The 25,877-nt window shown below is 62.8% G+C and overlaps 1 protein-coding gene across 1 annotated transcript; it reads right to left on the bottom strand.

Moving 5' to 3' along the window:
• Positions 1-379: 379 nt before the first annotated feature.
• LOC146751594 (plectin-like) lies at positions 380-25,877 on the bottom strand. Its single transcript, XM_085533954.1, has 11 exons — positions 25,741-25,877; positions 23,318-23,501; positions 21,697-21,854; positions 20,500-20,678; positions 18,847-18,985; positions 17,956-18,312; positions 17,108-17,191; positions 13,972-14,076; positions 13,281-13,379; positions 7,908-11,285; positions 380-6,775 (listed from the first exon to the last, which is right to left on the bottom strand). The coding sequence occupies exons 1-11, from the start codon at positions 25,771-25,773 to the stop codon at positions 518-520; spliced, it is 10,974 nt and encodes a 3,657-aa protein (XP_085390080.1). The 5' UTR covers positions 25,774-25,877; the 3' UTR covers positions 380-517.

The raw sequence follows: 25,877 nt of genomic DNA, 5'->3' as shown, positions 1-25,877 counted from the left end.
GGCACTGGTGGGACGACTGGTGGCATTAATGGGATCACTGGGATGGTGGCACTGGTGGCATCAATGGGATCACTGGGATGGTGGCACTGGTGGGGTCTGTGGGATGGCTGGTGGCATCAACGGGATCACTGGGATGGTGGCACACGGCTGGGACTGGGCGGATCACTTTGACCACCAGGATGGCCAAGATCACTGATGGGCTGATGTGTTGGATGGGATGGGATGGGATGGGATGGGATGGGATGGGATGGGATGGGATGGGATGGGATGGATTGGGATGGGATAGATTGGGATGGATTGGGATGGGATGCGATAGGCACTGCCGGCACCGCAGAGCGGTAGCGCGGTGCCTTCCACCAGGTGACCACACACAAACACGGCCGGAGCGATGGCGTTTATTAATATATTAGTGCAGTCTTTGTTTGGTTTGGGTTAAACTTGTTTAGGCACTGCTTTGGAAGAAGGCTATTGGGTTTCAAAAGGGCAAAAAAGGGGGAAGCGGACCGGCACCGCGGCATCACGCCGTGCTCAGCACCACCGCCCGCCCCAAGGCCGGCGCCAGCGCGGCCGCCTCCACGGAGCCGTGCGGGGCCGCGGCGTATCTGCGCCCGAAGCTGGAGGACGAGTAGGAGGAAGACGAGAAGGTCATGGAGAAGCCGGAGCCGGTGGCGTCAAAGCTGCCGCGCCGTGACCCTGAGCGCGAGCCAGTGCGGGAGCTGGAGCGCGAGCCGGCGGCGGAGCCGGCGCCACTGACGTTGTAGGGGCTGTAGTAGCCCTTGGAGGAGCGGGACGAGGCCTCGAGCAGGCGCAGGCCGGTGCCGTCCTCGATCATGCTGCGGTCCATGGCGTCCTTGTAGGAGATCTTCAGCTTGGTCTTGGGGCACGTCAGGTACTTGGCGTAGGTGCCGACGTCGCGCAGCTTCTGGGCCGTGCGTGCGTCGATGGTGCCCTTCTGCAGCGCCTCATCCAGGGAGACGCGGCCGTCGGTGTCGGGCTCGATCAGCCCCCCGGTCAGGTACTGCACCTCCAGGAAGCGCTGCCCGGCCTCGTAGTACAGCCAGCCCTTCTTCAGCGCCTGCGCCGCCGACATCTTGGTCTTGGTGCGCGGGTCCTCGAAGCCGGAGAAGGCTTTCTGCGCCAGGTTGATGCGGTCCACCATGATCCTGTCCACCAGCCCCCTGTTCACCGCCTCGGCCACCGAGCAGCGCTCGCCCGTGCTGGGGTCGATGATGCCGCCGGTGCAGGCCTGCGCCTCCAGCAGCCGCTGCCCCGTGATGTTGTCCACCAGGTTGCGGCGCATGGCCTCGGTGACGGACACCTTCTCCAGCGTGTCGGTGTCCAGGATGCCGGCCACCGGCCCCGTCTCCTCGCCCGGGTCGGTCCAGGCGGAGCCTGGCAGCCGTGGCGGGGCTGGGCTGGCTGAGTAGGACGAGGAGGAGGAGCCCACGGAGGAGGAGCGTGAGCGGAAGCCGCCCATGTTGCCGGAGAGCATGTCGGCGAACTCGGTGATGGAGAGCGAGCCGGAGCGGTACTGGTCCAGCGCCGACTGGTCGATCAGGCCGCGTGAGATGGCGTCGTCGATGTCGTACTGGCGGCCTGAGCGTCGGTCGATGATCATGGACTTGACGACGCCGTCGGAGGAGGAGGTGGTGATCTCCTCCCACTCGCACTCCTGCTCTGACAGCTCCAGGTAGGTCTGGTGGTCGATGAGGCCCTTGCGATAGGCCTCATACACCGACATCTCCTTGCCCGTCTCTGGGTCGACGATGACCACGCGGCGCTTGCGCACTGAGGACTTGGACGAGGTCTTCCTCTCGCGCTTCTTCTCCTTCAGCGGCAGCAGCCGCAGCCCCGTCTCAGGGTCCTCGATGCAGCGCTCCATCAGCTGCAGGTAGGTGAGGTTCTCCTCCGTGTTGGGGTCGAAGAAGCCCTTGGTGTCATCACTGGGGTCTGACAGGACCTCGTTCATCTCCTCGTCGAACAGCCCGCGCTTGTAGGCCACCTCGACAGGCAGGCGGTGGCTCTCCTCGGGGTCGATGATGCCGCCGGTGGCGATCTGGGCCTCCAGCAGGCGTATGCCGTGGTCCTTCAGGATCAGCCCCTTCTTCATGGCCTGGAAGAGGGAGATGAGCTTCCCGGTGTAGGGGTCCCGGTAGCCGGTGACGGCGCGCTCGGCCGAGAGCAGCTTGTCCTTGAACTCAGGCCCCACGATGCCCATGCGCACGGCCTCCTCCACCGTCAGCTTCAGCCCCTTGATGGGGTCGATGACGTAGCCCGTGGCCGCCTGCGCCTCCAGCAGCTCGAAGGCGGTGCCGGGCCGGATGATGCCCTTCTTCATGGCCTGGTAGACGGAGAGCCGCTCCTTGGTGGAGTCCACAAAGACGCCAGCGATGCAGCTGGTGCCCTCCAGGAAAGTCTTCAGGTTCTTGGAGACCTCCTCGACCGACGTCAGCCCTTCATGCAGCCGCTGTGCCGTGGCCTCGTCCATCACCCGCGACAGCACCAGCTCCTCCACCGTGATCTGCTTGCGCAGCCCACGGAAGGTGAGGCGGCGTGTGTCGCCCAGCGGCAGCAGCAGCAGCCCAGTGTCCTCGTCCTTGCGGCAGCGCCGCAGCAGCTGCGTGTAGCTCAGCTTCTCGTCGGTGGATGGGTCCACGAAGCTGCGCACCTCGCTGGGCTCCGACAGCATGTTGTACGTCTCCCTGTCGATGAAGCCGCGGTGGCAGGCCACCTCCAGGGGCAGGTGGAAGCCCAGGCGCGGGTCGATGATGCCGCCGGTGGCCAGCTGGGCGTCCAGCAGCTTCAGGGCCTCCTCGCTCGGCACCAGGTCCTTCTTCATTGCCTGGAAGATGGAGATCTTCTGCTCGCTGTAGGGGTCCCGGTAGCCGGTGGCGGCCCGCTCTGCAGACAGCAGGCGGTCGTGGACCTCGGGCCCCACCAGGCCTTTGCGGACGGCCTCGTCCACCGTCAGCATCTCGTTCTTGACGGGGTCCACCAGGAAGCCAGTGGCCGCCTGGGCCTCCAGCAGGCAGCGTGCCACCTCGGCGTTGATCAGCCCCTTCTTCAGCGCCTGGTAGACGCTCAGCGTCTGCTTGGAGGATGGCACGTAGACGCCGGCGACGCAGCCTGAGCCGTAGAGGCACCTGCGGACGGCCTCATCCTCCAGCAGCTCGCGGAAGGTCTTGGAGCCATCCTTCAGCAGCCGGTAGATGTCCTGTGAGATCACCTTGGCCTCGAAGAGGTCCTCAGCCGTGACGCGGCGCTGCCCGTACTCGTAGGAGGTGGCCAGGTTCTGCTGCCGGATGATCTCGGTGCGCTCAATGATCTCGATGATGATGATGATCATGCGCTCCTTGGAGACGCGGCCCGTCTGGAACTCCTCCATCAGCTGCCGCCGCTGCTCCTCGGGCAGCATGTCCGAGTGCATGATCTCCCACAGCGACATGGAGGAGCCGGCCCGGCTGCCCACCGGGATGTCCACCTGCGTCTCCTCAAACACCTTCCGCGTCTCCTCCTCCGTGTACACCCGCGTCGTCTCCACCACCGTTGGCTTCTCGGGCTCCCGCAGCGGCAGCAGCAGCAGCCCCGTCTCGGGGTCCTCCACGCAGCGCTCCTTCAGCTGCAGGTAGGTGAGGTTCTCCTGCGTGTTGGGGTCGAAGAAGCCCTTGGTGTCGTCGCTGGGGTCGGACAGGATGCGGTTCATCTCCTCATCGAACATCCCGCGCTCGTAGGCCACCTCGACGGGCAGGCGGTGGCTGTGCACGGGGTCAATGATGCCGCCGGTGGCGATCTGTGCCTCCAGCAGGCGCACGCCGTGCTCCCTGACGATCAGCTCCTTCTTCATGGCCTCGAAGAGTGAGATGGTGTTCCCTGAGTAGGGGTCCTTGTAGCCGGTGACGGCCTTCTCGGCTGAGAGCAGCTTCTCGTGCAGCTCCGGCCCCACCACGCCGGCCTTCACCGCCTCGTTGACGTACAGCTTGCGGTTCCTCACCGGGTCGATGAGGAAGCCGGTGGCCGCCTGCGCCTCCAGGAGGACCACGGCGGTGCTGGCCCGCAGCAGGTTCCTCCTCATGGCCTCGTAGATGGTCAGCTTCTCCTTGGTGGCCTCCACGTAGACGCCAGCGATGCAGCCGCCGCCGTGCAGGAAGCGCCGCACTGCCTCCGTCTCGGCCAGCTCCTTCACCGAGGCGCTGCCGTCCTGCAGCCGCTCGTATTGCGACTTGCTGAGGACGCGCGACTCCAGCAGCTCGCTGGCCGGCACCGGCGCCCGCAGCCCCGCGAAGGTCAACTTCTCCCGCTTCTTGCTCTCCGTCTCCTCCACGATGGTGATGATGATTTTGATGATCTTCTCCACAGTCACCTTGCCCGTCTTGTACTGCCGCAGCAGTTCCCGCCGCTGCTCCTCAGTGAAGTACTCGGAGTGCAGCAGCTCCCACACACTCACGGTGCGGCCGCGCATGCTGCCGGCCGGCACCTCCACCGTGGCCTTGCTGAAGCTCTCCTGGGCCTGCTCATCTGTGTAGATCTCCTCCTGCTGCGCCTGGATGGCGGCGTCCGACAGCGGCAGCAGCAGGAACCCCGTCCGCTCGTCCCGCCGGCAGCTCTGCTGCAGCTGCGCGTAGCCGACGTGCTGCTGCCGGTTGGGGCAGTAGAAGGCCCGCAGCTCCTCCAACGCCTCCTTGGTCTCTGCGTCCAGGCAGCCGCGCCGGTAGGCGACGTCGAGCGGCAGGCGGTGGCTGTGCAGCGGGTCCACGACACCTCCAGTGCGGAGCTGCACGTCCAGCAGCCGCACGCCGGCGTCAGAGGGCACCAAGCCCTTCTTCAGCGCCTGGAAGAGGGGGACGGTCTGCCCGGTGTACGGGTCCTTGTAGCCGCTCACCGCCTTCTCGGCCGACAGCAGCCGCTCGTGGACCTCTGGCCCCACCACCTCGGCCTTCACCGCCTCGTCCACGGTGTAGAGCTGGCCGCTCGTGGGCTCCATGATGAAGCCGGCGGCCGCCTGCGCCTCCAGCAGAGCCAGGGCCACCTCTGGCTTCAGCAGGTTCCTCCTCTGGGCCTCGTAGAAGCTCAGCTTCTCCCCGCTGGACTCCAGCTGGACCCCGGCGATGGCGTCGGCGCCCCGCAGGTAGCGCCGCACCGCGTCCGTCTGCGCCACGTCGGCCACACTGGCCTTGCCCTGCTGCAGCCGGTTGTAGGCGTCCTTGTCGATGATGCGGCTCTCCAGCAGCTCTGCAGCGGGCACGGGGGCGCGCAGCCCCTCGAACAGCATCTGCCTCTTCTTCTCGCTCTCCTCCACCACCGTGATGACGATGCGGATGATCTTCTCCACCGTCACTTTGCCGCCGCGGTACTGCTGGATCAGCTCCTTGCGCTGCTCCTCGGTGAAGTACTCGGAGTTGATGATCTCCCAGATGGTCACGGTCTTGCCTTGGAACCTGCCCAGCGGGGGGCTCACCGTGGCCTTCTTGAAGACGTCCTTGGCTTCCTGGGCGCTGTACAGCAGCTCGGTGCCCGTGGCCGCCTGGCTGCTGAGCGGCAGCAGCAGCAGCCCTGTCTCGGGGTCCTCGACGCAGCGCTCCATCAGCTGCAGGTAGGTGAGGTTCTCCTGCGTGTTGGGGTCCAGGAAGCCCTTGGTGTCGTCGCTGGGGTCGGACAGGACGCGGTACATCTCCTCGTCCAGCAGCCCGCGCTTGTAGGCCGCCTCCAGGGGCAGGCGGTGGCTGTGCACGGGGTCGATGATGCCGCCGGTGGCGATCTGTGCCTCCAGCAGGCGCACGCCGTGCTCCCTGACGATCAGCTCCTTCTTCATGGCCTGGAACAGGGAGATCCTGTCCCCGGTGTAGGGGTCCTTGTAGCCGGTGACGGCGCGCTCGGCCGCCAGCAGCTTGTTGTGCAGCTCTGGCCCCACCAGCCCGTCGCGCACCGCTTCATTCACTGACAGCCGGGTGTTGCGCACTGGGTCCACCATGAAGCCGGTGGCCGCCTGCGCCTCCAGCAGCACCAGGGCCGTGCCGGGGCTGAGCAGCCGCTTCTTCATGGCCTCGTAGATGCTCATCTTCTGCCGGCCCGGCTCCATCAGCAACCCGGCCACGCAGCTGCGGCCCTGCAGGAAGGCGCGCACGTCGTCACGCCGCTGCAGCTCCTCCACGCTCACGGTGCCCTGCGCCAGCTGGCTCAGGCTGTGGCCGCTCAGGACGCCGGCGGCCGCCAGCTGCTGCGCCGACACCTTCTGCCGGATGCCCTGGAAGGCGAACTCGGGCTCCCCGTTCTGCTGCAGGCCGTCCAATGCGTGGCGGCCGTTGGGCAGCGCCTGCAGCTCCTGCTCTTCCTGCGGTGCCGCGTCCGTCTGGATCATCATTTCCCTGGTGGACGCTGCGGCGCTGCGCTGCTCCTCCTGCAGCTGCCGCAGCCGCTCGCGCAGCTTCTGGTTCTCCTCCTCCAGCTGCTTCTCCTGCAGTTGCCGCTGCTTCTGCAGCTGCTGCAGCTCCTCCTGCTTGCGCCGCACGCTCTCCTCCGCCTCCTCCTGCTGCCGCTTGGCCTCGTCCAGCATCGCCTTCAGCCGCTGCTTCTCCTGCTCCATCTCCTGCTGCTGCCGCTCCTGCTCGGCCTTCAGGCTCTGCGCTTTATCCACCTCGTCCCGAAACAGCTTCTCCAGCTTCGCCTTCTCCTCCTCGATGAACTTCTCCTTCTGCAGCAGCGCGTCCTTCTCGTGCAGGAAGGACTCCTGCAGGGATTGCGTCTCCTGCCGCAGCTGCGCCTGCTGGGCCACCTCCATCTGCAGGGAGAGCAAAGAGACGTCATGGGGAGCACGGCTGGGGGGTGGGAGTGAAGGGTGAGGGTGTGGGTGGGAGCATAGGTGGGGGCTGTGGGTGGAGAGTGTGGGTGGGGGCTGTGAGTGAAGGGAGGGGGTAGGGGTATGGGTGGAGGATGAGAGTGGAAGATGAGGGCGGAGAACGAGGGTGGAAGATGAGGATGGAGATGCATGTGGGGGTGTGGGATGAAGGGTGGGCTGTAGGTGTGGGATGCTGGTATGGGGTGAGGATGTGGGCTTTAAATGGGGGAGGTAAATAAAGGGTATGGGTCAGGGCTAGGGGTTGCTGCCCGCAGGGGGCTGAGGGCTGTGGGTTTGGGGAGCCGAACCAGGTGGGTCAGGGGGTAGAGCAGAGTGGATTGGGGGCAAGAAATGGGTTAAGGATGAAGAGATACGTGGGTTAGGGGGCAGACATGGGTTAAGGATGCAGAGATGTGTGGGTTAGGGGGCAGAGCTGGAGGGGGCAGGGGGCTGAACTGGGTGGGTAAGGGGGCAAAGATGGGACAAGGAACAGAGCTGGGTGGGTGAGGGAGCAGGACTATTTTATTCAGGGAGCAGAGCTGAGTCAGGGGGCAGAGCTGGGTGAGTGAGGATGCAGAACTGAGTTGGGGGGCAGAGCTGAGTGAGTCAGGAGGCAGAACTGAGACAGTCGGGGGGTAGAGCTGGGTGGGTGAGGGGGCAGAGCTGAGTTGGGGGGCAGAACTGAGTTGGGGGGCAGAACCGGGTGGGTGAGAAGGCAGAACTGAATCTGAGAGCAGAGCTGAACTGGGGGGTAGGGATGCACGGGTGAGAGGGCAGAGATGGGACAGGGGGACAGAGCTGAGCTGGGGGGGCAGAGAAGGGAGAATCAGGGGGCAGAGCTGAGTTGGGGGGCAGAGCCAGGCAGTTGAGGGAGCAGAGCCAGATGGGCTGCAGATGCGACGCATGCAGGGCATGCATTGTGCAGAAGGAACACAAGGATGCCACCCTTGTGGTGCAAGAAGGGCTCCCACCACCACCACAGGGCTGCACTCAGCCGCGCCACCTCCTCCATGGGGGAAAAGGGAGGGGAGAAGAGATGGATGGAGGCGTTGTGCCCCGCCGCGCTGCGCGGTACCTCCTCGGCCCTGCGCTGCAGCAGCTCAGCTTCGCGCTTCAGCCCCTCCTTCTCGCGCTCGAGCTCAGCGATGGCGCCGCGCAGCTTCTCTGCGTCGCGGTCACTCTGCTGCCGCCGCGTCTCCAGCGCCCGCACCTCCGCCAGCTTCTCCTGCGTCGCCGACTCCGCATTGCGCAGCCTCTCTCCGATCTCCTCGGCCTGACGTCGGAAGCGTCGCGCCTCCTCCTCTGCGGCGCCATGCGCCTCGCTCAGCTCGGCCACGCGCAGCTTCAGCCGCTCGGCCTCGGCCGCCGCATCCAGCTGGCGCCGCCGCTCGGCCTCCAGCGTCCTCTGGAAGCCCTCGGTCTCCTCAGCCAGGCGGCGCCGCATTTCCTCGCGGTCCTCCCGCAGCCGCTCAGCGTGCTCCTGCGCCAGCTCCTTCTGCTTCTGCAGCGCCTCGGCCTCGGCCCGCAGCCGTGCCGCCTCCTGCAGCGCCTCGCTCTTCTCGCGCAGGACGCGCTCGGCCAATGCACGCTGCTGGGCCAGATCATCCTCGGCCACCCGCCGCAGCCGCGCCGCCTCCTGTGCCTCCACTCCCAGCCGCGCTGCCTCCTCAGCCACACGCTGCAGCCGTTCTGCCTCCTCGGCCAGCGCCTTGCGCGCCTCCTCCTCCCCGCGCAGCGCCTGCGCCTTGCTCTCCTCCTCGGCGCGTTCCTTCAGCCGCGTCAGCTCCTCCAGCTGCGCCCGCAGCCGCAGCAGCTCCTCCTCGGCCCGCGCCCGTTGCCGCGCTCCCTCCGCCGCCTCGTCCTTCAGGCGCCGCAGCTCCTCATCCAGCGCAGTGCGCTGCTGCGCGCTCTCGTCCAGCCGCAGCCGCACCCTGTCCAGCTCCTGCTCCACCTGTGCCTTCTGCCGCAGCGTCTGCTCGGCAAAGCGCCGGTGCTTCTCGGTCTCGGCGTCAGCCAGCTCCTTCTGCCGCAGCGCCTCCCGCTCTGCCCGCGCCCGCCGCTCTGCCTCCCGCTCCGCCTCCACCCGCAGCACCTCGGCCTCAGCCTGCGCCCGCGCCTGCGCCTGCGCCTCCTCCTCAGCGCGACGCTTCTGCCGCTCCGCCTCCTCCACGCGCTGCCGCGACAGCCGCGCGTCCTCCTCGGCCCCACCACGTGCCGCCTCCGCCTCCTCGGCCGCCCGCCGCGCTCCCTCCGCCTCCAGGCGCAGCCGCTCCAGCGCGCTCTGCTCCTGCCGCTGCAGCTCCTGCAGCTCGCGCTCCTTCTCCCGCACGGCCGCCGCGCGCGCCTTCTCCTCGGCCGCCACGCGCTTCTGTGCCGCCTCCCGCGCCAGCTGCACCTGCCGCTCGGCCTCGCGTTCCGCCGCCTCCTTCTGCCGCCGCGCCTCCTCCACCGTGGCCTTCAGCCGCTCCACCTCCTCCAGTGCCGCCCGCCGCTGCCGCGCTGCCTCCTCCTCGGCCGCCGCCATAGTGCGCGCTCGCTCCTCGGCCTCGCGCCGCCTCCCTTCCTCCTCGGCCGCAGCAGCACGCTGCCGCTCTGCCTCCCTCTCCGCGCGCTCCCGGCTGCGCTGCGCCTCCTCGGCCTCGGCGCGGATGCGTCCCAGCTCACGCTCCAGCTCAGCCTTGCCAGCGGAGGCGCGCTCGAAGCCGCCCTTGAGCGCGTGGATCTCCTCTTCCACCTGGCGCCGCTGTCGCAGCGTGTCCTCCAGCAGCGCACGCTGCCGCTCCAGCTCGCTCTCGGAGGCGCGTTTCAGCTGCGCGATGCGCTCCTCCACGTCCTGCTTGTGCTGCGCCGCGCGTTCCTCCAGCAGCCGCCGCTGGAACGCCTCGTCGTCCGCCAGCCGCCGCAGCCGCTCGTTCTCCGCCTCCTTCTCAGCCAGCGCCATCTCAGCCTCCGCCTTCAGCCGCGCCGCCTCGGCTACAGCCGCCAGCTTCTCCTCCAGGCTGCGCTCCGCTTCGCTGCGCCGCCGCGCTGCCTCCTCCTCGGCCAGCAGCCGCTGCCGCTTTGCCTCCTCCGACTGCGCCCGCAGCCGCGCCGCCTCCTCAGCCAGCTCGCGCAGCCGCGCCGCCTCCTCCTCCAGGCGCTGCTTGGAGCGCTCACTGCTGCTGCGCGACTCCTCCTCGGCGCGTGCTTTGCTCTCCAGCAGCGCCTCCACCTGCGCACGCAGCTCGGCCAGCTCCTCCTCCAGCTCCTCGCGCCGCCGCGCCGCCTCGCTGGCCGCATCCTTCAGGCGGCTCAGCTCCTCCTCCAGCAGCAGTCGCCGCTGCTCGCCGTCCTCCAGCCGCGCCTTCAGCCGGATCAGCTCCTGCTCTGCCGCCAGCCGCTGCCGCGCCGTCCCCTCGGCCTTGGCGCGCTGCTGCTCCAGCTCCTGCTCGGCCGCCTCCTTCTGTCGCAGCGCCGTCTGCTCGGCCTCCGCACGCCGCCGTGCCTCGCGCTCCGCGTCCTCCTTCTGCTTCTCGGCCTCCTCCTGTGCCAGCGCCTTCCGCTGCGCCACCTCCTCCGCCCGCAGCCGCAGCCGCAGCGCCTCGTCTGCCTTCAGCCTCCAGCGCTCGGCCTCCCGCTCCGCCTCCTCGCGCGCTGCCTCTGCCTCTGCCTGCAGCTTCTTCCTCCTCTCTGCCTCTTCGCGCTCCTCAGCCTTGCGCCGCTCCTCCTCCTCCTTGGCGCGCTCCTTCTCCTCCTCCTGGGCCGGCGACGGCCGCTCCGTCCGCAGCTCGGCCTCAGCGCTGCGCCGCGCCACCTCCTCAGCCACGCGGACCTGCCGCTCCTTCTCCTCCTCCGCCTGCCGCCGCCGCCGTTCTGCCTCCTCCGCCCGCAGCCGCAGCGCCTCCAGCTCGGCCGCAGCTGCACGCTTCTCCCTGGCTGCTTCTCGCTCCGCCTCCTCCTTCCTGCGCAGCTCCTCCTCGGCCTCGCGCTTCTTGCGCCTCTCATCCTTCACCTGCAGCCGCAGCCTCTCTGCCTCCTCCTGCGCTGCGCGTTTCTGCCGCTCCGCCTCGTCGGCTCGTGCCCGCAGCTCTGCCAACTCGGCCTCTGCGCCGGCGCGCTGCCGCTCGGTGCCATCCAGCTGCAGGCGAACCAGCCGGATCTCCTCCTCCACCCTTGCACGGCTGCGCTCCGCCTCCTCCGCCAGCTTGGCCTTGCTCTCAATCTGCCGCTCTGAGCTGCGCCGCAGCTCCCGCAGCTCCTCCTCAATGTTGCGCTTCTGCTGCTCTGCATCCACTGCTACTGCCTCGCGCCGCGTCGCCTCCTCCTGCATGCGCCGCTGCAGCTCCCGCGCTTCCTCTTCGGCCTGCGCCTTGGCCTGCGCCTGCGCCTCGGCCCGCTGCCGCTGCGCCTCCAGCTGCGCCTCCACCTCCGCCAGCCGTCGCCGCTCCTCCTCCTTCAGCTTCTCAACTGCTTTCTGCGGGGACAGAAGGGAGCGCCGCAACGCGGCTGTCAGCGCCCGCCCCGAAGCCCCAATGCAGCGCCGCAGCGCTGGGGGGGGATGCATGCCTTGCAGCGCCGCCTACTGGGATGGGCCGCATTGCACGCAGCAAAGCAACACACAGCAACGCAGCACCGCGAGGGATGTGGGCAGATGAAACACTACCACCGTGCAAACATGCGGCGCTGCTGCGGCACCCGGCATGAGTGACACCACTGTGCACTGCAGCACTGCTGTAGCACCTCGCATGCAGACCACCACCACAAAAATGAGCTGCACCGCTGCTGCGCCCACCATGCATGACACCGCCACAGGAATGAGCTGCACCACTGCTGCAGCACCCAGCATGTGCAGCACCACCACTGAAATGAGCTGCACGGCTGCTGTGCCCAGCATAAGTGACACCATTGTGTATTGCAGCACTGCTGCTGCACCCAGCATGCAAACCACCACCACAAAATGAGCAGCACCACTGCTGTGCCCAGCATGTACACCACCACTGTGCAGTGCAGCACTGCTGCTGCCCCCAGCATGCAGACAGCGACCATAGAAATGAGCTGCACCACTGCTGCAGCACCCAGCATGCAGACCAACACTATAACGCAGCGCCACTGCTGCACCCAACATGCACAACACCACCACAGAAATGAGCAGCACTGCTGCTGCACCAAGCACGCGGACCATCACCATGCAGATACGCAGCAGCCCCACCGCACCCGGCCCTATGTAGGATCCCCCCCCTCCCCAGGCCCACCGCGCACACAGCATCGGCGCAGGAGATGCAGCAGGACTGCGGGGAGCACAGCAATGTTGGGGGGACAGCAGCGCCTTCCCGGCTTTAAACCTTTGGGGTGGAGGAGGGCACCGTGGGGCAGATGGGTGCATGCACGGGGGTGGCACAGGTGCATGCAAGCACATGCATGGGGGGGGGGGAAGGTGGGGGTTGCTGCAGCAGTGGAGGAGTGTGGGGCCATGAGCAACTGCAGCAGGGGGTCAATCCTGGTCCTACCACTTGCATGCACCTCACACACACGCAGCCCCCCATGGCAAAGCAGCAGCAAAGCAGCATTTGAGATGCACTGCAGTGCCTGCACTGCAGGGATGGGTGTCATATGAGGGGGGTGCACTGCAGCTGTTCTGCTGCACCCAGTGCTGTGCTGCACCAGGAGCTGAGCTGCAACTGGAACTGCAGTGCACCCAGAGTGGTGCTGCATCCAGAGCTGCACTGCACCCAAAACTGCTGCACCCGGAGCTGTGCTCAGAGCTGTGCTGCACCCAAAGATGCACTGTGCCCAGAGCTGTGCTGCAAATGGAGCTGCAATGCACTCCTCAGCTCCACTGCACTCGGGGCTGCAGCACACCTGAAACTGCACTATGCCTGGAGCTGCATTGCACCCAGAGCTGTGCTGCAACTGAAGCTGCGATGCACCCTCAGCTCCATTGCACCCAGGGCCGCAGTGCACCTGGAGTTGTGCTGTGCCCAGAGCTGCATTGCACCCAGAGCTGCACTGCACCCAGAGCTGTGCTGCACCCAGAGCTGCGCTGCACCCAGAGCTGTGCTGCATCTGGAGCTGCAATGCACCCTCAGCTCCATTGCACCCAGAGCTGTGCTGCATCTGGAGCTGTGCTGCACCTGCAGCTGAGCTCACAACTGCGCTGCATCCAGAGCTGCATTGCACCCAGAGCTGTGCTGCACCCAGAGCTGTGCTGCAACTGCAGCTGTGCTTACAACTGTGCTGCATCCAGAGCTGCACTGCACCCAGAGCTGTGCTGCATCTGGAGCTGTGCTGCACCTGCAGCTGAGCTCACAACTGTGCTGCACCCAGAGCTGCACTGCACTGGACATTCCAGCTCACTCAAAGCAATCTTAGTGCAGCGTTGGCAGCTCGCTGGGTGCTCACACAGCTGCAGTTATGGGGGGTGGGGAGGGGAGGAAAGCACCACTGCAGCCACGCGCCGCATGCGCTGTACCTCCTCGTGCTCCATGCGCCGTAGGGTCTCCGTGATGAATTTGATGTACTGACTGCTCAGCGTCGTCAGCTCGCTGTACCGCGTCCGCAGCTCCACGTACTGCAGGGCATGCAGCACTGTCAGCACAGGGCTGCACCCCCTGCATCCCCAGCACTGCAGGGCTGCACTGCCTTCACACGCAGCCCTGCAGCCCCGCATTCCCTGCACCCCCAGTCCTGCAGGGCTGCACTCCCCGCACCCCCAGCACTGAGGTGCTGCGCTGCCTTCACATGCAGCCCTGCAGTGCTGCATTCCCTGCACCCCCCGTTATGTATGGCCGCACTGCTCGCACCCCCAGCCCCGCATTCCCTGCACTCCCAGCCCTGCAGTGCTGCTCTGCCTTCACATGCAGCCCAGCAGCCCTGCACTCCCCGCACCCCCAGCACTGCACTCCTGCACTCTCTGCACCCCCAGCACTGCGGTGCTGCACTGCCTTCACACACAACCCCACAGTGCTGCATTTCCTGCACCCCCAGCCCTGCATTCCTTGCACCCCCAGCACTGCAGTGCTGTACTGCCTTTACACACAACCCTGCATTTGCCCTCTAGGGCAAATGCAACCCCCTGCCCTGTAGGGCTGAACTACCCGCACCCCCAGCCCTGCATTCCCTGCACCCCCTGCACTGCAGTGCTGCATTCCCTGCACCCCCACCTCCTGGATGACGCTGTCTGATGCTGACTGCACTTTGGCCTTCTTAGCAGGCGATGCCTGCGGCTCCAGCTGCGCCGTGAAGGTGATGAGTTGCAGCTCGTAGTCCTGTGGGGAGAGGGGAGGTCAGAGGAGGGGCTGCAACCACAGCGCTGCAACCCAACCCACAGCGCTGCAACCCAACCCACAGCGCTGCAACCCACAGCAATCCACAGTGCTGCAACCCACAGCACTGCAACCCACAGCAATCCACAGCTCTGCAACCCACAGCGCTGCAACCCAACCCACAGCACTGCAACCCACAGCAATCCACAGCGCTGCAACCCATAGCACTGCAACCCAATCCACAGCACTGCAACCCAATCCACAGCACTGCAACCCATAGCACTGCAACCCAATCCACAGTGCTGCAACCCACAGCACTGCAACCCACAGCGCTGCAACCCACAGCACTGCGACCCAACCCACAGTGCTGCAACCCAACCCACAGCACTGCAACCCACAGCAATCCACAGCGCTGCAACCCATAGCACTGCAACCCAATCCACAGTGCTGCAACCCACAGCGCTGCAACCCACAGCACTGCGACCCAACCCACAGTGCTGCAACCCAACCCACAGTGCTGCAACCCAACCCACAGCGCTGCAACCCACAGCAATCCACAGCACTGCAACCCAATCCACAGTGCTGCAACCCAACCCACAGTGCTGCAACCCAACCCACAGCGCTGCAACCCACAGCAATCCACAGTGCTGCAACCCAATCCACAGTGCTGCAACCCAACCCACAGTGCTGCAACCCAACCCACAGCGCTGCAACCCAACCCACAGCGCTGCAACCCACAGCAATCCACAGCACTGCAACCCAATCCACAGTGCTGCAACCCAACCCACATTACTGCGATCCAACCCACAGCGCTGCAACCCACAGCAACCCACAGCACTGCAACCCAATCCACAGTGCTGCAACCCAACCCACAGTGCTGCAACCCAACCCACAGCGCTGCAACCCACAGCAATCCACAGCACTGCAACCCAATCCACAGTGCTGCAACCCAATCCACAGTGCTGCAACCCAACCCACAGCACTGCAACCCAACCCACAGTGCTGCAACCCACAATGCTGCAACCCAACCCACAGCACTGCAACCCACAGTGCTGCAACCCACAGTGCTGCAACCCAATCCACAGCACTGCAACCCAACCCACAGCGCTGCAACCCAACCCACAGTGCTGCAACCCACAGCGCTGCAACCCACAGTGCTGCAACCCAACCCACAGCACTGCAACCCAATCCACAGTGCTGCAAACCCACAGCGCTGCAACATCAACCCATAGCAACCCACAGAGACCCATAGGGACCCACATCAACCCACAGAGACCCACAGTGATTCATAGGGACCCACAAAGACCCATAGGGACCCACAGCAACAGAGACCCACAGAGAATCACGGTGACCCACAGTGATCCATAGGGACCCACAGGGACCTATAGGGACCCAAAAGAACCCATAGCAACCCAGTGACCCACACAGATCCATAGGTACTCACAGTGTCCCATAGTGACCCATAGGGAGGCACAAAGACCCATAGGGACCCACAAAGACCCATAGCAACCCACAGCAACAGAGACCCACAGAGAATCACGGTGACCCACAGTGATCCATAGGGACCCACAGGGACCTATAGGGACCCAAAAGAACCCATAGCAACCCAGTGACCCACACAGATCCATAGGTACTCACAGTGTCCCATAGTGACCCATAGGGAGGCACAAAGACCCATAGGGACCCACAATGACCCATAAGGACCCACAGAGAACCACAGCGATCCATAGGGACTCACAGTGTCCCACAGTGACCCATAGGGACTCATAAAGACCCATAAGGACCCACAAAGACCCATAGCAACCCACAGCAACAGAGACCCACAGAGAATCACGGTGACCCACAGTGATCCATAAGGACCCATAGGGACCTATAGGGACCCAAAAGAACCCATAGCAACCCAGCGACCCACAGAGATCCATAGGGACTCACAGTGTCCCACAGTGACCCATAGGGACCCATGAAGACCCATAAGGACTCACAAAGACCCATACGGACCCACAGCAACCCATAGCAACCCAGTGATCCATAGGGACTCATAGTGTCCCACAGCGATCCATAGGGACCCACAAAGACCCATAGGGACCCACATCAACCCATAGCAACCCACAGCTATCCATAAGGATATCCCTATGTATCCCACAGTGACCAATAGGGACCCATAGAGACCCATAAGGACCCACAGCAATCCATAGGGACTCACAGTGTCCCACAGTGACCCATTGGGACCCATAAAGACCCATAAGGACCCACAAAGACCCATAGCAACCCACAGCAACAGAGACCCACAGAGACCCACAGAGAACCACGGTGACCCACAGCTATCCATAGGGACCCATAGGGACCTATAGGGACCCAAAAGAACCCATAGCAACCCAGCGACCCACAGAGATCCATAGGGACCCATGAAGACCCATAGGGACCCACATCAACCCACAGCTATCCATAGGGACTCACAGTGTCCCACAGTGATCCATAGGGACCCACAAAGACCCATAGGGACCCACAGAGACCCACAGGGAGACACAGCAACCCATAGCAACCTAGACACCCACAGAGATCCATAGGGGCTCACAGTGCCCCACAGTGATCCATAAGGACCCACGAAGACCCATAGGGACCCACATCAACCGATAGCAACCCAGAGACCCACAGCGATCCATAGGGTCCCACAAAGACCCATAGGGACCCACAGCAACCCATAGCAACCCACAGAGAACCACAGCGACCTACATCTATCCATAGGGACCCATAGGGACCCACAAAGGCCCATAGCAACCCAGTGACCCACAGCGATCCATAGGGACTCACAGTGTCCCACAGCGATCCATAGGGACCTACAAAGACCCATAGGGACCCATATCAACACATAGCAACCCACAGACCCGAGACCCACAGAGATCCATAGGGACTCACAGTGTCCCATAGCGATCCATAGGGACCCACAAAGACCCATAGAGTCCCACAGCGACACACAGCTGGACTCACAGTGCCCCATAGGGACCCATAGGGACCCACAGTGGCCCAGACCCACCTTGATGGCGTCGATGTACTGCTTGGCGTAGCGCTGGCACTCCTCCACCTTCTCCTTCTGCTGCTCGCATTCCTCCAGCAGCTTCTGCAGGGAGAGACGGGCAGCGGCTGAGCTGCACGGCTGCAACCATGGGGCCGAGCACTGTGTGCACTGCAGTGCGGCGCTGCAACCGCTGCAGCTCTGCGTGACACACTGCATGGCTATGCACTGCATGTGCTACAGTGCTGCGCTGCAACCGCTGCAGCTGTGTGTGACACATGGCACAACCATGCACTGCATGAGCTATGCGGTGCTGTGCTGCAACCACTGCAGCTGCATGTGACACACTGCATAGCCATGCACTGCAGCTCTGCCTTGCAACTGGTGCAGCTGTGCATGACACACAGCATAGCCATGCACTGCAGCTCTGCCTTGCAACCACTGCAGCTGTGTGTGACCCTGCATGGCCATGCACTGCATGCACTGCGTCTCTGTACAGCATGCAGCAGATCTGTGCACAACACACTCTGTGGTCACGCGCTGTGAGCACTATGGGCTGGGGCTGCATGTTGCATGCACTGCAGCTCTGCATGGCAAGCAGGCCATGAATGGCACCACAAGAACCACAGGCATGCACAGCAACCACCAGTGCTGCACACAATGCTCCCTGGTCATGCAGCACAAGCACTGGGGCTGCCTATAGCATGCACTGCAGCTCTGCATGGCATAACATGCATTGCACCGCACCACAAGAACCACGGGCATGCACTGCAGCCACCAATGCCATGCACAATGCTTTCTGGCCATGCAGCACAATCACCGGGGCTGCATGCTGCATGCAATGCAGCTCTGGCCGCATCCTGCATTACCTTCTGCTGCAGCAGCTGCTCCCTGACGACGCTGCTGTCTCCGATGGGGACGGCCTGGATGCTCTCCTGGCGCAGCCGCGCGTCGCGGATCCACTCCTGCAGCGCGTCGCAGCTCTGCCGGTAGCAGCGCAGCCGCCGCCCCAGCAGCTCCAGGTCGCGCAGCCGCAGCTCCATCTGCGCCAGCGCCGCGTCCCAGCGCCGCAGCAGCGCCTCCACGCGGTGCCCGTAGCGCTGCAGGTCGGCGTCGTGCTCGCTGTGCCCGCGCTCCATGCGCTCGTTCACCTCCCGCGCTCGGTTCAGCTCCTCCTGCAGCGCTGTGAATGCGGCTGCATGGCCGTCCGCCTGCGAGCGCAGCCGCTGCAATGGGGGAAGGGGGGGGCAAAGAATGCGGTGAGCAAGGCAGCACATGGACCCACAGCAGCCCATAGGAAACCACTGGGACCCATAGGGACTCATAACGATCCACTGGGACCCAAAGTGACCCATAATGACCCACTGGGACCCACAGGAACTCATAATGACCCTCTGGGACCCATAGTGACCCATAATGACCCACAGAGACCCATAGGGACCCATAGAGACCCACAGGGACCCATAGTGACCAACAGAGACCCACAGTGACTCACAGGGACCTACAGTGACCCATAGGGACCCACAGCGACACACAGCGACCCATAGAGACCCACAGTGACCCATAGCAACCCACAGGGACCCACAGAGACCCATACAGACCCACAGTGATCCACAGCGACCTATAGCGACACACAGGGACCCATAGAGACCCATAATGACCCATAACTGCCCCATAGGGACTCACCGAAACCCATAGCAATCCATAATGAACCATAGAGACCCACAGAGACCCACAGCGCCCCACAGAGCCCCCCGTACCTTGAGCTCGTCGCAGCAGCCCTGCAGCTCGTTGAGGTCCGCAGGCACGGTGTGTGCGCTCTTCAGCTGCTCCTCGTAGAGCTGCAGCAGCTCCTCGGCCTCCTGCGTGCTGCGCAGCACCACCGCAATCGTCTTCAGCCTGAGGGACGGTACAGCCAGCCTTCATCATCATCATCATCATCATCATCATCATCATCATCATCATCAACCTTTGTCAGCCCCAGCATCATCCTCAGCCTCATCACCTTCATCCTCATCATCATCCTCAGCCTCATCTACAGCCTCCTCCTCCTCATCATCATCTTCAGCCTCATTATCCTCTCATCATCATCATCATCCTCAGCCCCAGCATCATACTAAGCCTCATCATCATCATCCTCCTCCTCCTCATCATCACCCTCAGCCTCAAAATCATCCTCACCATCCTCATCATCATCCTCAGCCTCATCATCACCCTCCTCCTCATCATCATCATCCTCCTCATCATCCTCAGCCTCAGCCTTCGTCATCATCATCATCTTCAGCCTCAGCAGCAGCATCACCTTCAGCCTCAGCCTCATCATCATCATCATCATCGTCTTCAGCCTCAGCATCACCTTCAGCCTCAGCCTCATCATCATCATCATCATCCTCAGCCTTATCATCATCCTCAGCCTCATCATCATCATCATCCTCCTCCTCATCATCATCATCATCCTCAGCCTCAGCCCCAGCATCACCCTCAGCCTCAAAATCATCCTCAGCCTCAACATCATCCTCATCTTCAGCCTCATCATCACCCTCATCCTAATCTTCATCCTCCTCCTCATCATCATCATCCTCAGCCTCATCATTTCATCCTCATCATCATCTTCAGCCTCATCATCATCCTCAGCCCCAGCACCATCCTCAGCCTCATCATCATCGTCATCATCTTCAGCCTCATCATCATCATCAGCCTCACCTTCATCCTCCTCATCATCCTCCTCATCATCGCCCTCATCTTCATCATCATCCTCCTCATCATCACCCTCATAGTCTACACTACACTTGATCTTAGCAAATCATCATCATCCTCAACCTCCTCCTCCTCCTCCTCATCATCATCATCCTCATCTTCATCATCATTCTCCTCATCATCATCCTCATCTTCAGCCTCATCATCATCATCATCCTCGGCCTCATCATCATTCTCAGTCTTATCATCCTCTTCATCCTCATCATCCTCAGCTTCATCCTCTTCCTCCTCCTCCCTCTGCCTTCCTCTTCTTCTTCCTCCTCCTCTGCCTTCATCCCCTCTTCCTCCCCCTCCTCCTCTTCCTCCTCCTCCTCCTCCCCCCCCCCCCCCATTGCAGCTGTTGCATTTCTCACTTCTCCAGGTAGATGCAGGACAGGCTGCAGACCTCCTCCCCCTCCACCCCTTCCCTCTTTGCCTTCATCCTCCTCCTCTGCCTTCATTCCCTCCCCCCCCTCCCCCCCCCCATTGCAGCAGTTGCATTTCTCCTCCCCCCCCCTCCCCCCTCCCATTGCAGCCATTGCATTTATTCTCTTCCTCCCCCCCCCACGGTTGCAGCCGTTGCATTTCTCCTCCTCCTCCTCTTCCCACCCCATTGCAGCCGTTGCATTTCTCCTCCCCCCCCCCCCATCCCCCGTTGCATCTGTTGCGTGTCTCACTTCTCCAGGTAGATGCAGGACAGGCTGTAGACACGCTCCATCTTCTGCAGCGTCACCTCCAGCTCGGATCGCAGCAGCGGCGCCGACGCTCCTTCCTCGGGCTGCGCCAAAACCTGCGCCGACTGCGCGCTCACCGCATCCAGGTTCACACGGATCCCTTCCAGCTCACGGTGGATCTCCTGCAGCGCAGCGATGCATGTCAGCACGCCGTACTGTGCTGTGCTGCACTGCACTGCACTGCACTGGGACCTTCTGCGCTGCACTGCACTGGGACCTACAGCGCTGCACTGCTCTGCACTGACATGGGACCTGCAGCGCTGCATTGCACTGCGCTGCACTGACATGGGGCCTGCAGCGCTGCACTGCACTGTGCTGCACTGCTATGGGATGCACAGCACTGCACTGGGACCTACTTCACTGCACTGCACTGCACTGGGACCTGGAGCACTGCACTGCACTGCACCCTGCAACACTGTGCTGCACTGCACTGCACTGGGACCTGCAGCACTGCGCCGCACTGAAACCTGCAACACTGCACTGCACTTGGACCTGCAACACTGCACTGCACTGGGAGCTAGAGCACTGCACTGCACTGCACCACACTGGGACCTGCAACACTGCGCTGCACTGGGACCTGGAGCACTGCACTGCACTGGGACCTGCAACACTGCACTGCGCTGCACTGCACTGGGACCTGCTGCACTACACTGCACTTGGACCTGTAGCACTGCACTGCACTGTGCTGCCATGGGACTTGCAGCATTGCACTGCACGGCACTGCACTGGGGTCTGCAGCAGTGTGCTGTGCTGCACCACACTGCGCCATGCAGCGCTGCACTGCACCCATATGGGGACATGCAACACTGCACTACACTAAGCAGCTATGAGACATGCATAACTGCACCTCACTGCACCACACCGCAATAGCATGTGCAGCACTCCACTGCACTGCACTGCACCGGGGATGTGCAGCACTGCACTGTGCTGCTACCATAGGGGGGCATGCAGCACTGCACAGCACTGCAATCCTATGGGGACATGCGGCACTGCACAGCGCAGTGGTGACGTGAGAACATGCAGCAGAGCCGTGCAGCTCTGACATGAAGAAACGCAGCACTGCGCTGCACTGTGCTGCATGTCTGCTCACCAGTGATGCCGAGAGCTGGCTGCAGCACTGCAGCTCCCTGCATTGCCCACCTGCTGCTCGGCGATGCGCTGCGCGCATTCGTTGGCGGGCTCCTTGTCCAGCGGCAGGCGCAGTTTATGCACGGTGCGGCTCTCGCAGCTCTCCAGCTGCAGCCGGATGTCCTTCAGCTGCGAGATGTAGCTGCGCCGCAGCGCCTCGTCCTGCTCTCCTGTGGGGGACATGGCAGCATTGCAGTGTTGCATCACCGCATCACTGCAGTACTGCAGCAGAAGGGTGCAGTGGGGTGAGGCTGCAGCATCGCAGTGGGTGGGTGCTGCAGAATGGGATGCAGCAGTGCTGAGTGGGTGGATGTAGCACTGCAGCACTGCAACACCACAGCACCACAGAGGGAGGATGCAGCGGGGCAAGGCTGCAGCATCGCAGTGGGTGGGTGCTGCAGATTGGGATGCAGTGCTGCCAAGCAGATGGATGCAGTGCTGCAGCACTGCATGGAGTGGTTGCTGTGGGGCAGGGGTGCAGCACTGCACAGAGTGGTTGCTGCAGATTGGGATGCAACAAGACTGAGTGAGCAGGTGCAGCCCTGCAATGGGTGTGTAAAGCAGGGTGGGGTTGCAGCAATGCATGGGGTGGGTGCTGAGGAATGGAGGTGCTGTACTGCAGCAGTGCAGCACTGCATCCCTGCAGCGAACATGCACCACAGATTGGTTTGCAGCACAGATGAACAGGCAGGGCGCAGTATTGCAGCACTGCAACGGGCAGAAGATATGGGGTGCTGGTGCAGCACTGCAGCACTGCACGGAGTGGATGCAGCAGGTTGGGGCGCAGCACTGCTGCATTGCATGGGAATTGCTGTGGGGTGGGTTGCAGCACTGCAGCACTGCATGGCGGTGACATTAGGTGGGAGTGTAGCACTGCAGCACTGCATGGGGGGTGCTGCAGGGTGGTTTGCAGCACTGCAGCTCTGCAGAGGATGGACTATATAGAGTCGGGGTGCAGCATCACAACACTGTATGGGGGTGCTGTGGGGTGGGTGGCAGCACTGCATGGGGTGTGCTGTGGTTGAGTTGCAGCACCACAGAACCACACTAAGTGGATGCAGGAGGTTGGGGGTGCAGCAGTGCATGGGCATGCTCTGAAGTGTGCTGCAGTAATGCAGCAGTGCATGGGGAGTGTTGCAGGGTGGATTGCAGTGCTGCAGCACCACACCGAATACATGCAGGAGGTAGGGGGTTGCAACACTGCAGCACTGCAGAGGATGGACTATATAGACTCGGGGTGCAGCATCACAGCACTGCATGGGGGTGCTGCGGAATGGGTTGCAGCACCACAGCGCCACAGTAAGTGGATGCAGGAGGCTGGGGATGCAGCAGTGCATGGGCGTGCTCTGAAGTGGGTTGCAGCACTGCAACACCATGCTGAACGCATGCAGGAGGTTGGGGGTGCCGCAGTGCATGGGGGCGGCATGAATTGGATTGCAGCACTGCAGCACTGCATGGGGTGTGTGCGCGCGCTGGGGGATAGGTTGCAGCACTGCTGCACTGCACGGGGGGTGCTGCAGGGTGGGTTGCAGCGCTGCTGCAGCACACTGAATACACGCAGGAGGTTGAGGGTGCAGCAGTGCAGCAGTGCAGCAGCACCTGATGCAGCAGCATGGAGGTGAGGGCTGCTGACCTTTCTCCTGCGCGCGCAGCAGCAGCTCGTACTGCTGGGTGCAGGCGCTGTAGTCGCGCTGCAGCTGCATGCGGTCGTCGGGCTGGAAGCAGCGCGAGTCGGCGCTGTGCTGCAGGAACTGCTGGTAATGCGCCTCCAGGCTGCGCAGCCAACGCTGACATTCCTCCGACGACATCGTGCGCAGCTGCAGGGGAGCGACGCGCTCAGGGCATGCGGCGATGCAGGGATGCATGGCGCCCAACAGTGCACCATACAGCCCCATAGAGCCCCACACAGCCCCATACAGCCCCACACAGCCCCATAGAGCCCCACACAGCCCCATAGAGCCCCACACAGCCCCATAGAGCCCCACACAGCCCCATACAGCCCCATAGAGCCCCACACAGCCCCATACAGCCCCACACAGCCCCATACAGCCCCATACAACCCCATATATCCCCATACAGCCCCACACAGCCCCATATAGATCCATACAGCCCCATACAGCCCTATACAGCCTCATAGAGCCCCATACAACCCCATAGAGCCCCACACGTCCCATACAGCCCCACACGTCCCATACAGCCCCACACAGCCCCACGCAGCCCCATATAACCCCACATTGCCCCATATAACCCCACACACCCCACATTGCCCCATATAACCCCACATTGCCCCACACAGTCCCATACAGCCCCATACAACCCCATACAGCCCCATACAGCCCCACACATCCCACACAGCCCCATATAGCCCCATGCAGCCCTATACAGCCCCATATGGCCCCACACAGCCCCATACAGCCCCATATAACCCCACACAGCCCCATACAGCCCCACACACCCCATACAGCCCCATACAGCCCCATATAACCCCACACAGCCCCATACAGCCCCACACACCCCATACAGCCCCATATAGACCCATGCAGCCCATACAGCCCCACACAACCCTCACAGCCCCACACACCCCATACAACCCCACCTAGCACCCCACAGTGCCCCATACAGCCCCACATAACCCACACAGCCCCACACACCCCATACAGCCCCACACAGCCCCATACAACCCCATACAGCCCCACACAGCCCCATACAACCCCATACAGCCCAATACAGCCCCACACAGCCCCATATAACCCCACACACCCCACATTGCCCCATATAACCCCACACAGCCCATACAGCCCCATACAACCCCATACAGCCCCACACAGCCCCATACAACCCCACACAGCCCCATACAGCCCCACACACCCCATATAACCCCATACAACCCCACATTGCCCCATATAACCCCACACAGCCCCATATAATCCCATATAACCCCACACTGCCCCATATAACCCCATACAGCCCATACAGCCCCATACAACCCCACACAGCCCCATACAGCCCCACACAGCCCCATATAACCCCACACACCCCACATTGCCCCATATAACCCCACACAGCCCATACAGCCCCATACAAACCCATACAGCCCCATACAACCCCATACAGCCCCACACAGCCCCATACAACCCCACACAGCCCCATACAGCCCCACACAGCCCCATATAACCCCACACACCCCACATTGCCCCATATAACCCCACAGAGCCCATACAGCCCCATACAACCCCATACAGCCCCACACATCCCACACAGCCCCATACAGCCCCATGCAGCCCTATACAGCCCCATATGGCCCCACACAGCCCCATACAGCCCCATATAACCCCACACAGCCCCATACAGCCCCACACACCCCATACAGCCCCATACAGCCCCATACAACCCCATACTGCCCCATACAACTCCATACAGCCCCATATAACCCCATATAGCCCTACACAGCCCATATAATCCCATACAACCCCACATTGCCCCATATAACCCCATACAGCCCCATATAACCCCATACTGCCCCATACAACCCCATACAGCCCCATATAACCCCATACAGCCCCACACACCCCATATAACCCCATACAACCCCACATTGCCCCATATAACCCCATACAGCCCCATATAACCCCATACTGCCCCATACAACCCCATACAGCCCCATATAACCCCATACAGCCCACACAGCCCATATAATCCCATACAACCCCACATTGCCCCATATAACCCCATACAGCCCCACACACCCCATACAGCCCCATATAGACCCATATAACCCCACACAGCCCCACACAGCCCATATAACCCCATACAACCCCACATTGCCCCATATAACCCCATACAGCCCCATATAATCCCATATAACCCCACATTGCCCCATATAACCCCATACAGCCCCATATAATCCCATATAACCCCACATTGCCCCATATAACCCCATACAGCCCCATATAATCCCATATAACCCCACACAGCCCCATATAACCCCATACAGCCCCACACAGCCCATATAATCCCATATAACCCCACACTGCCCCCCACATTTCCCCCCCTCACCGTGAGCTGTGTCCAGCTCTGGACGTGGCGCATGTCGCGCAGCAGCAGCTGATAGGAATGCAACGCCTGCACGTCCCCGTGCAGCTGCTGCCACAGCTCCTGCAGCCGCGCATGCGTCCGCTCCAGCCTGCAAGATG

Source organism: Coturnix japonica, unplaced genomic scaffold (genome assembly GCF_054131305.1).
Source record: "Coturnix japonica strain WE unplaced genomic scaffold, WE-NBRP24 Scf072, whole genome shotgun sequence".
NCBI lineage: Eukaryota > Metazoa > Chordata > Aves > Galliformes > Phasianidae > Coturnix > Coturnix japonica.
Note: the sequence above shows the minus strand (reverse complement) of the source record. Positions and strands in the feature narration are given on the sequence as shown.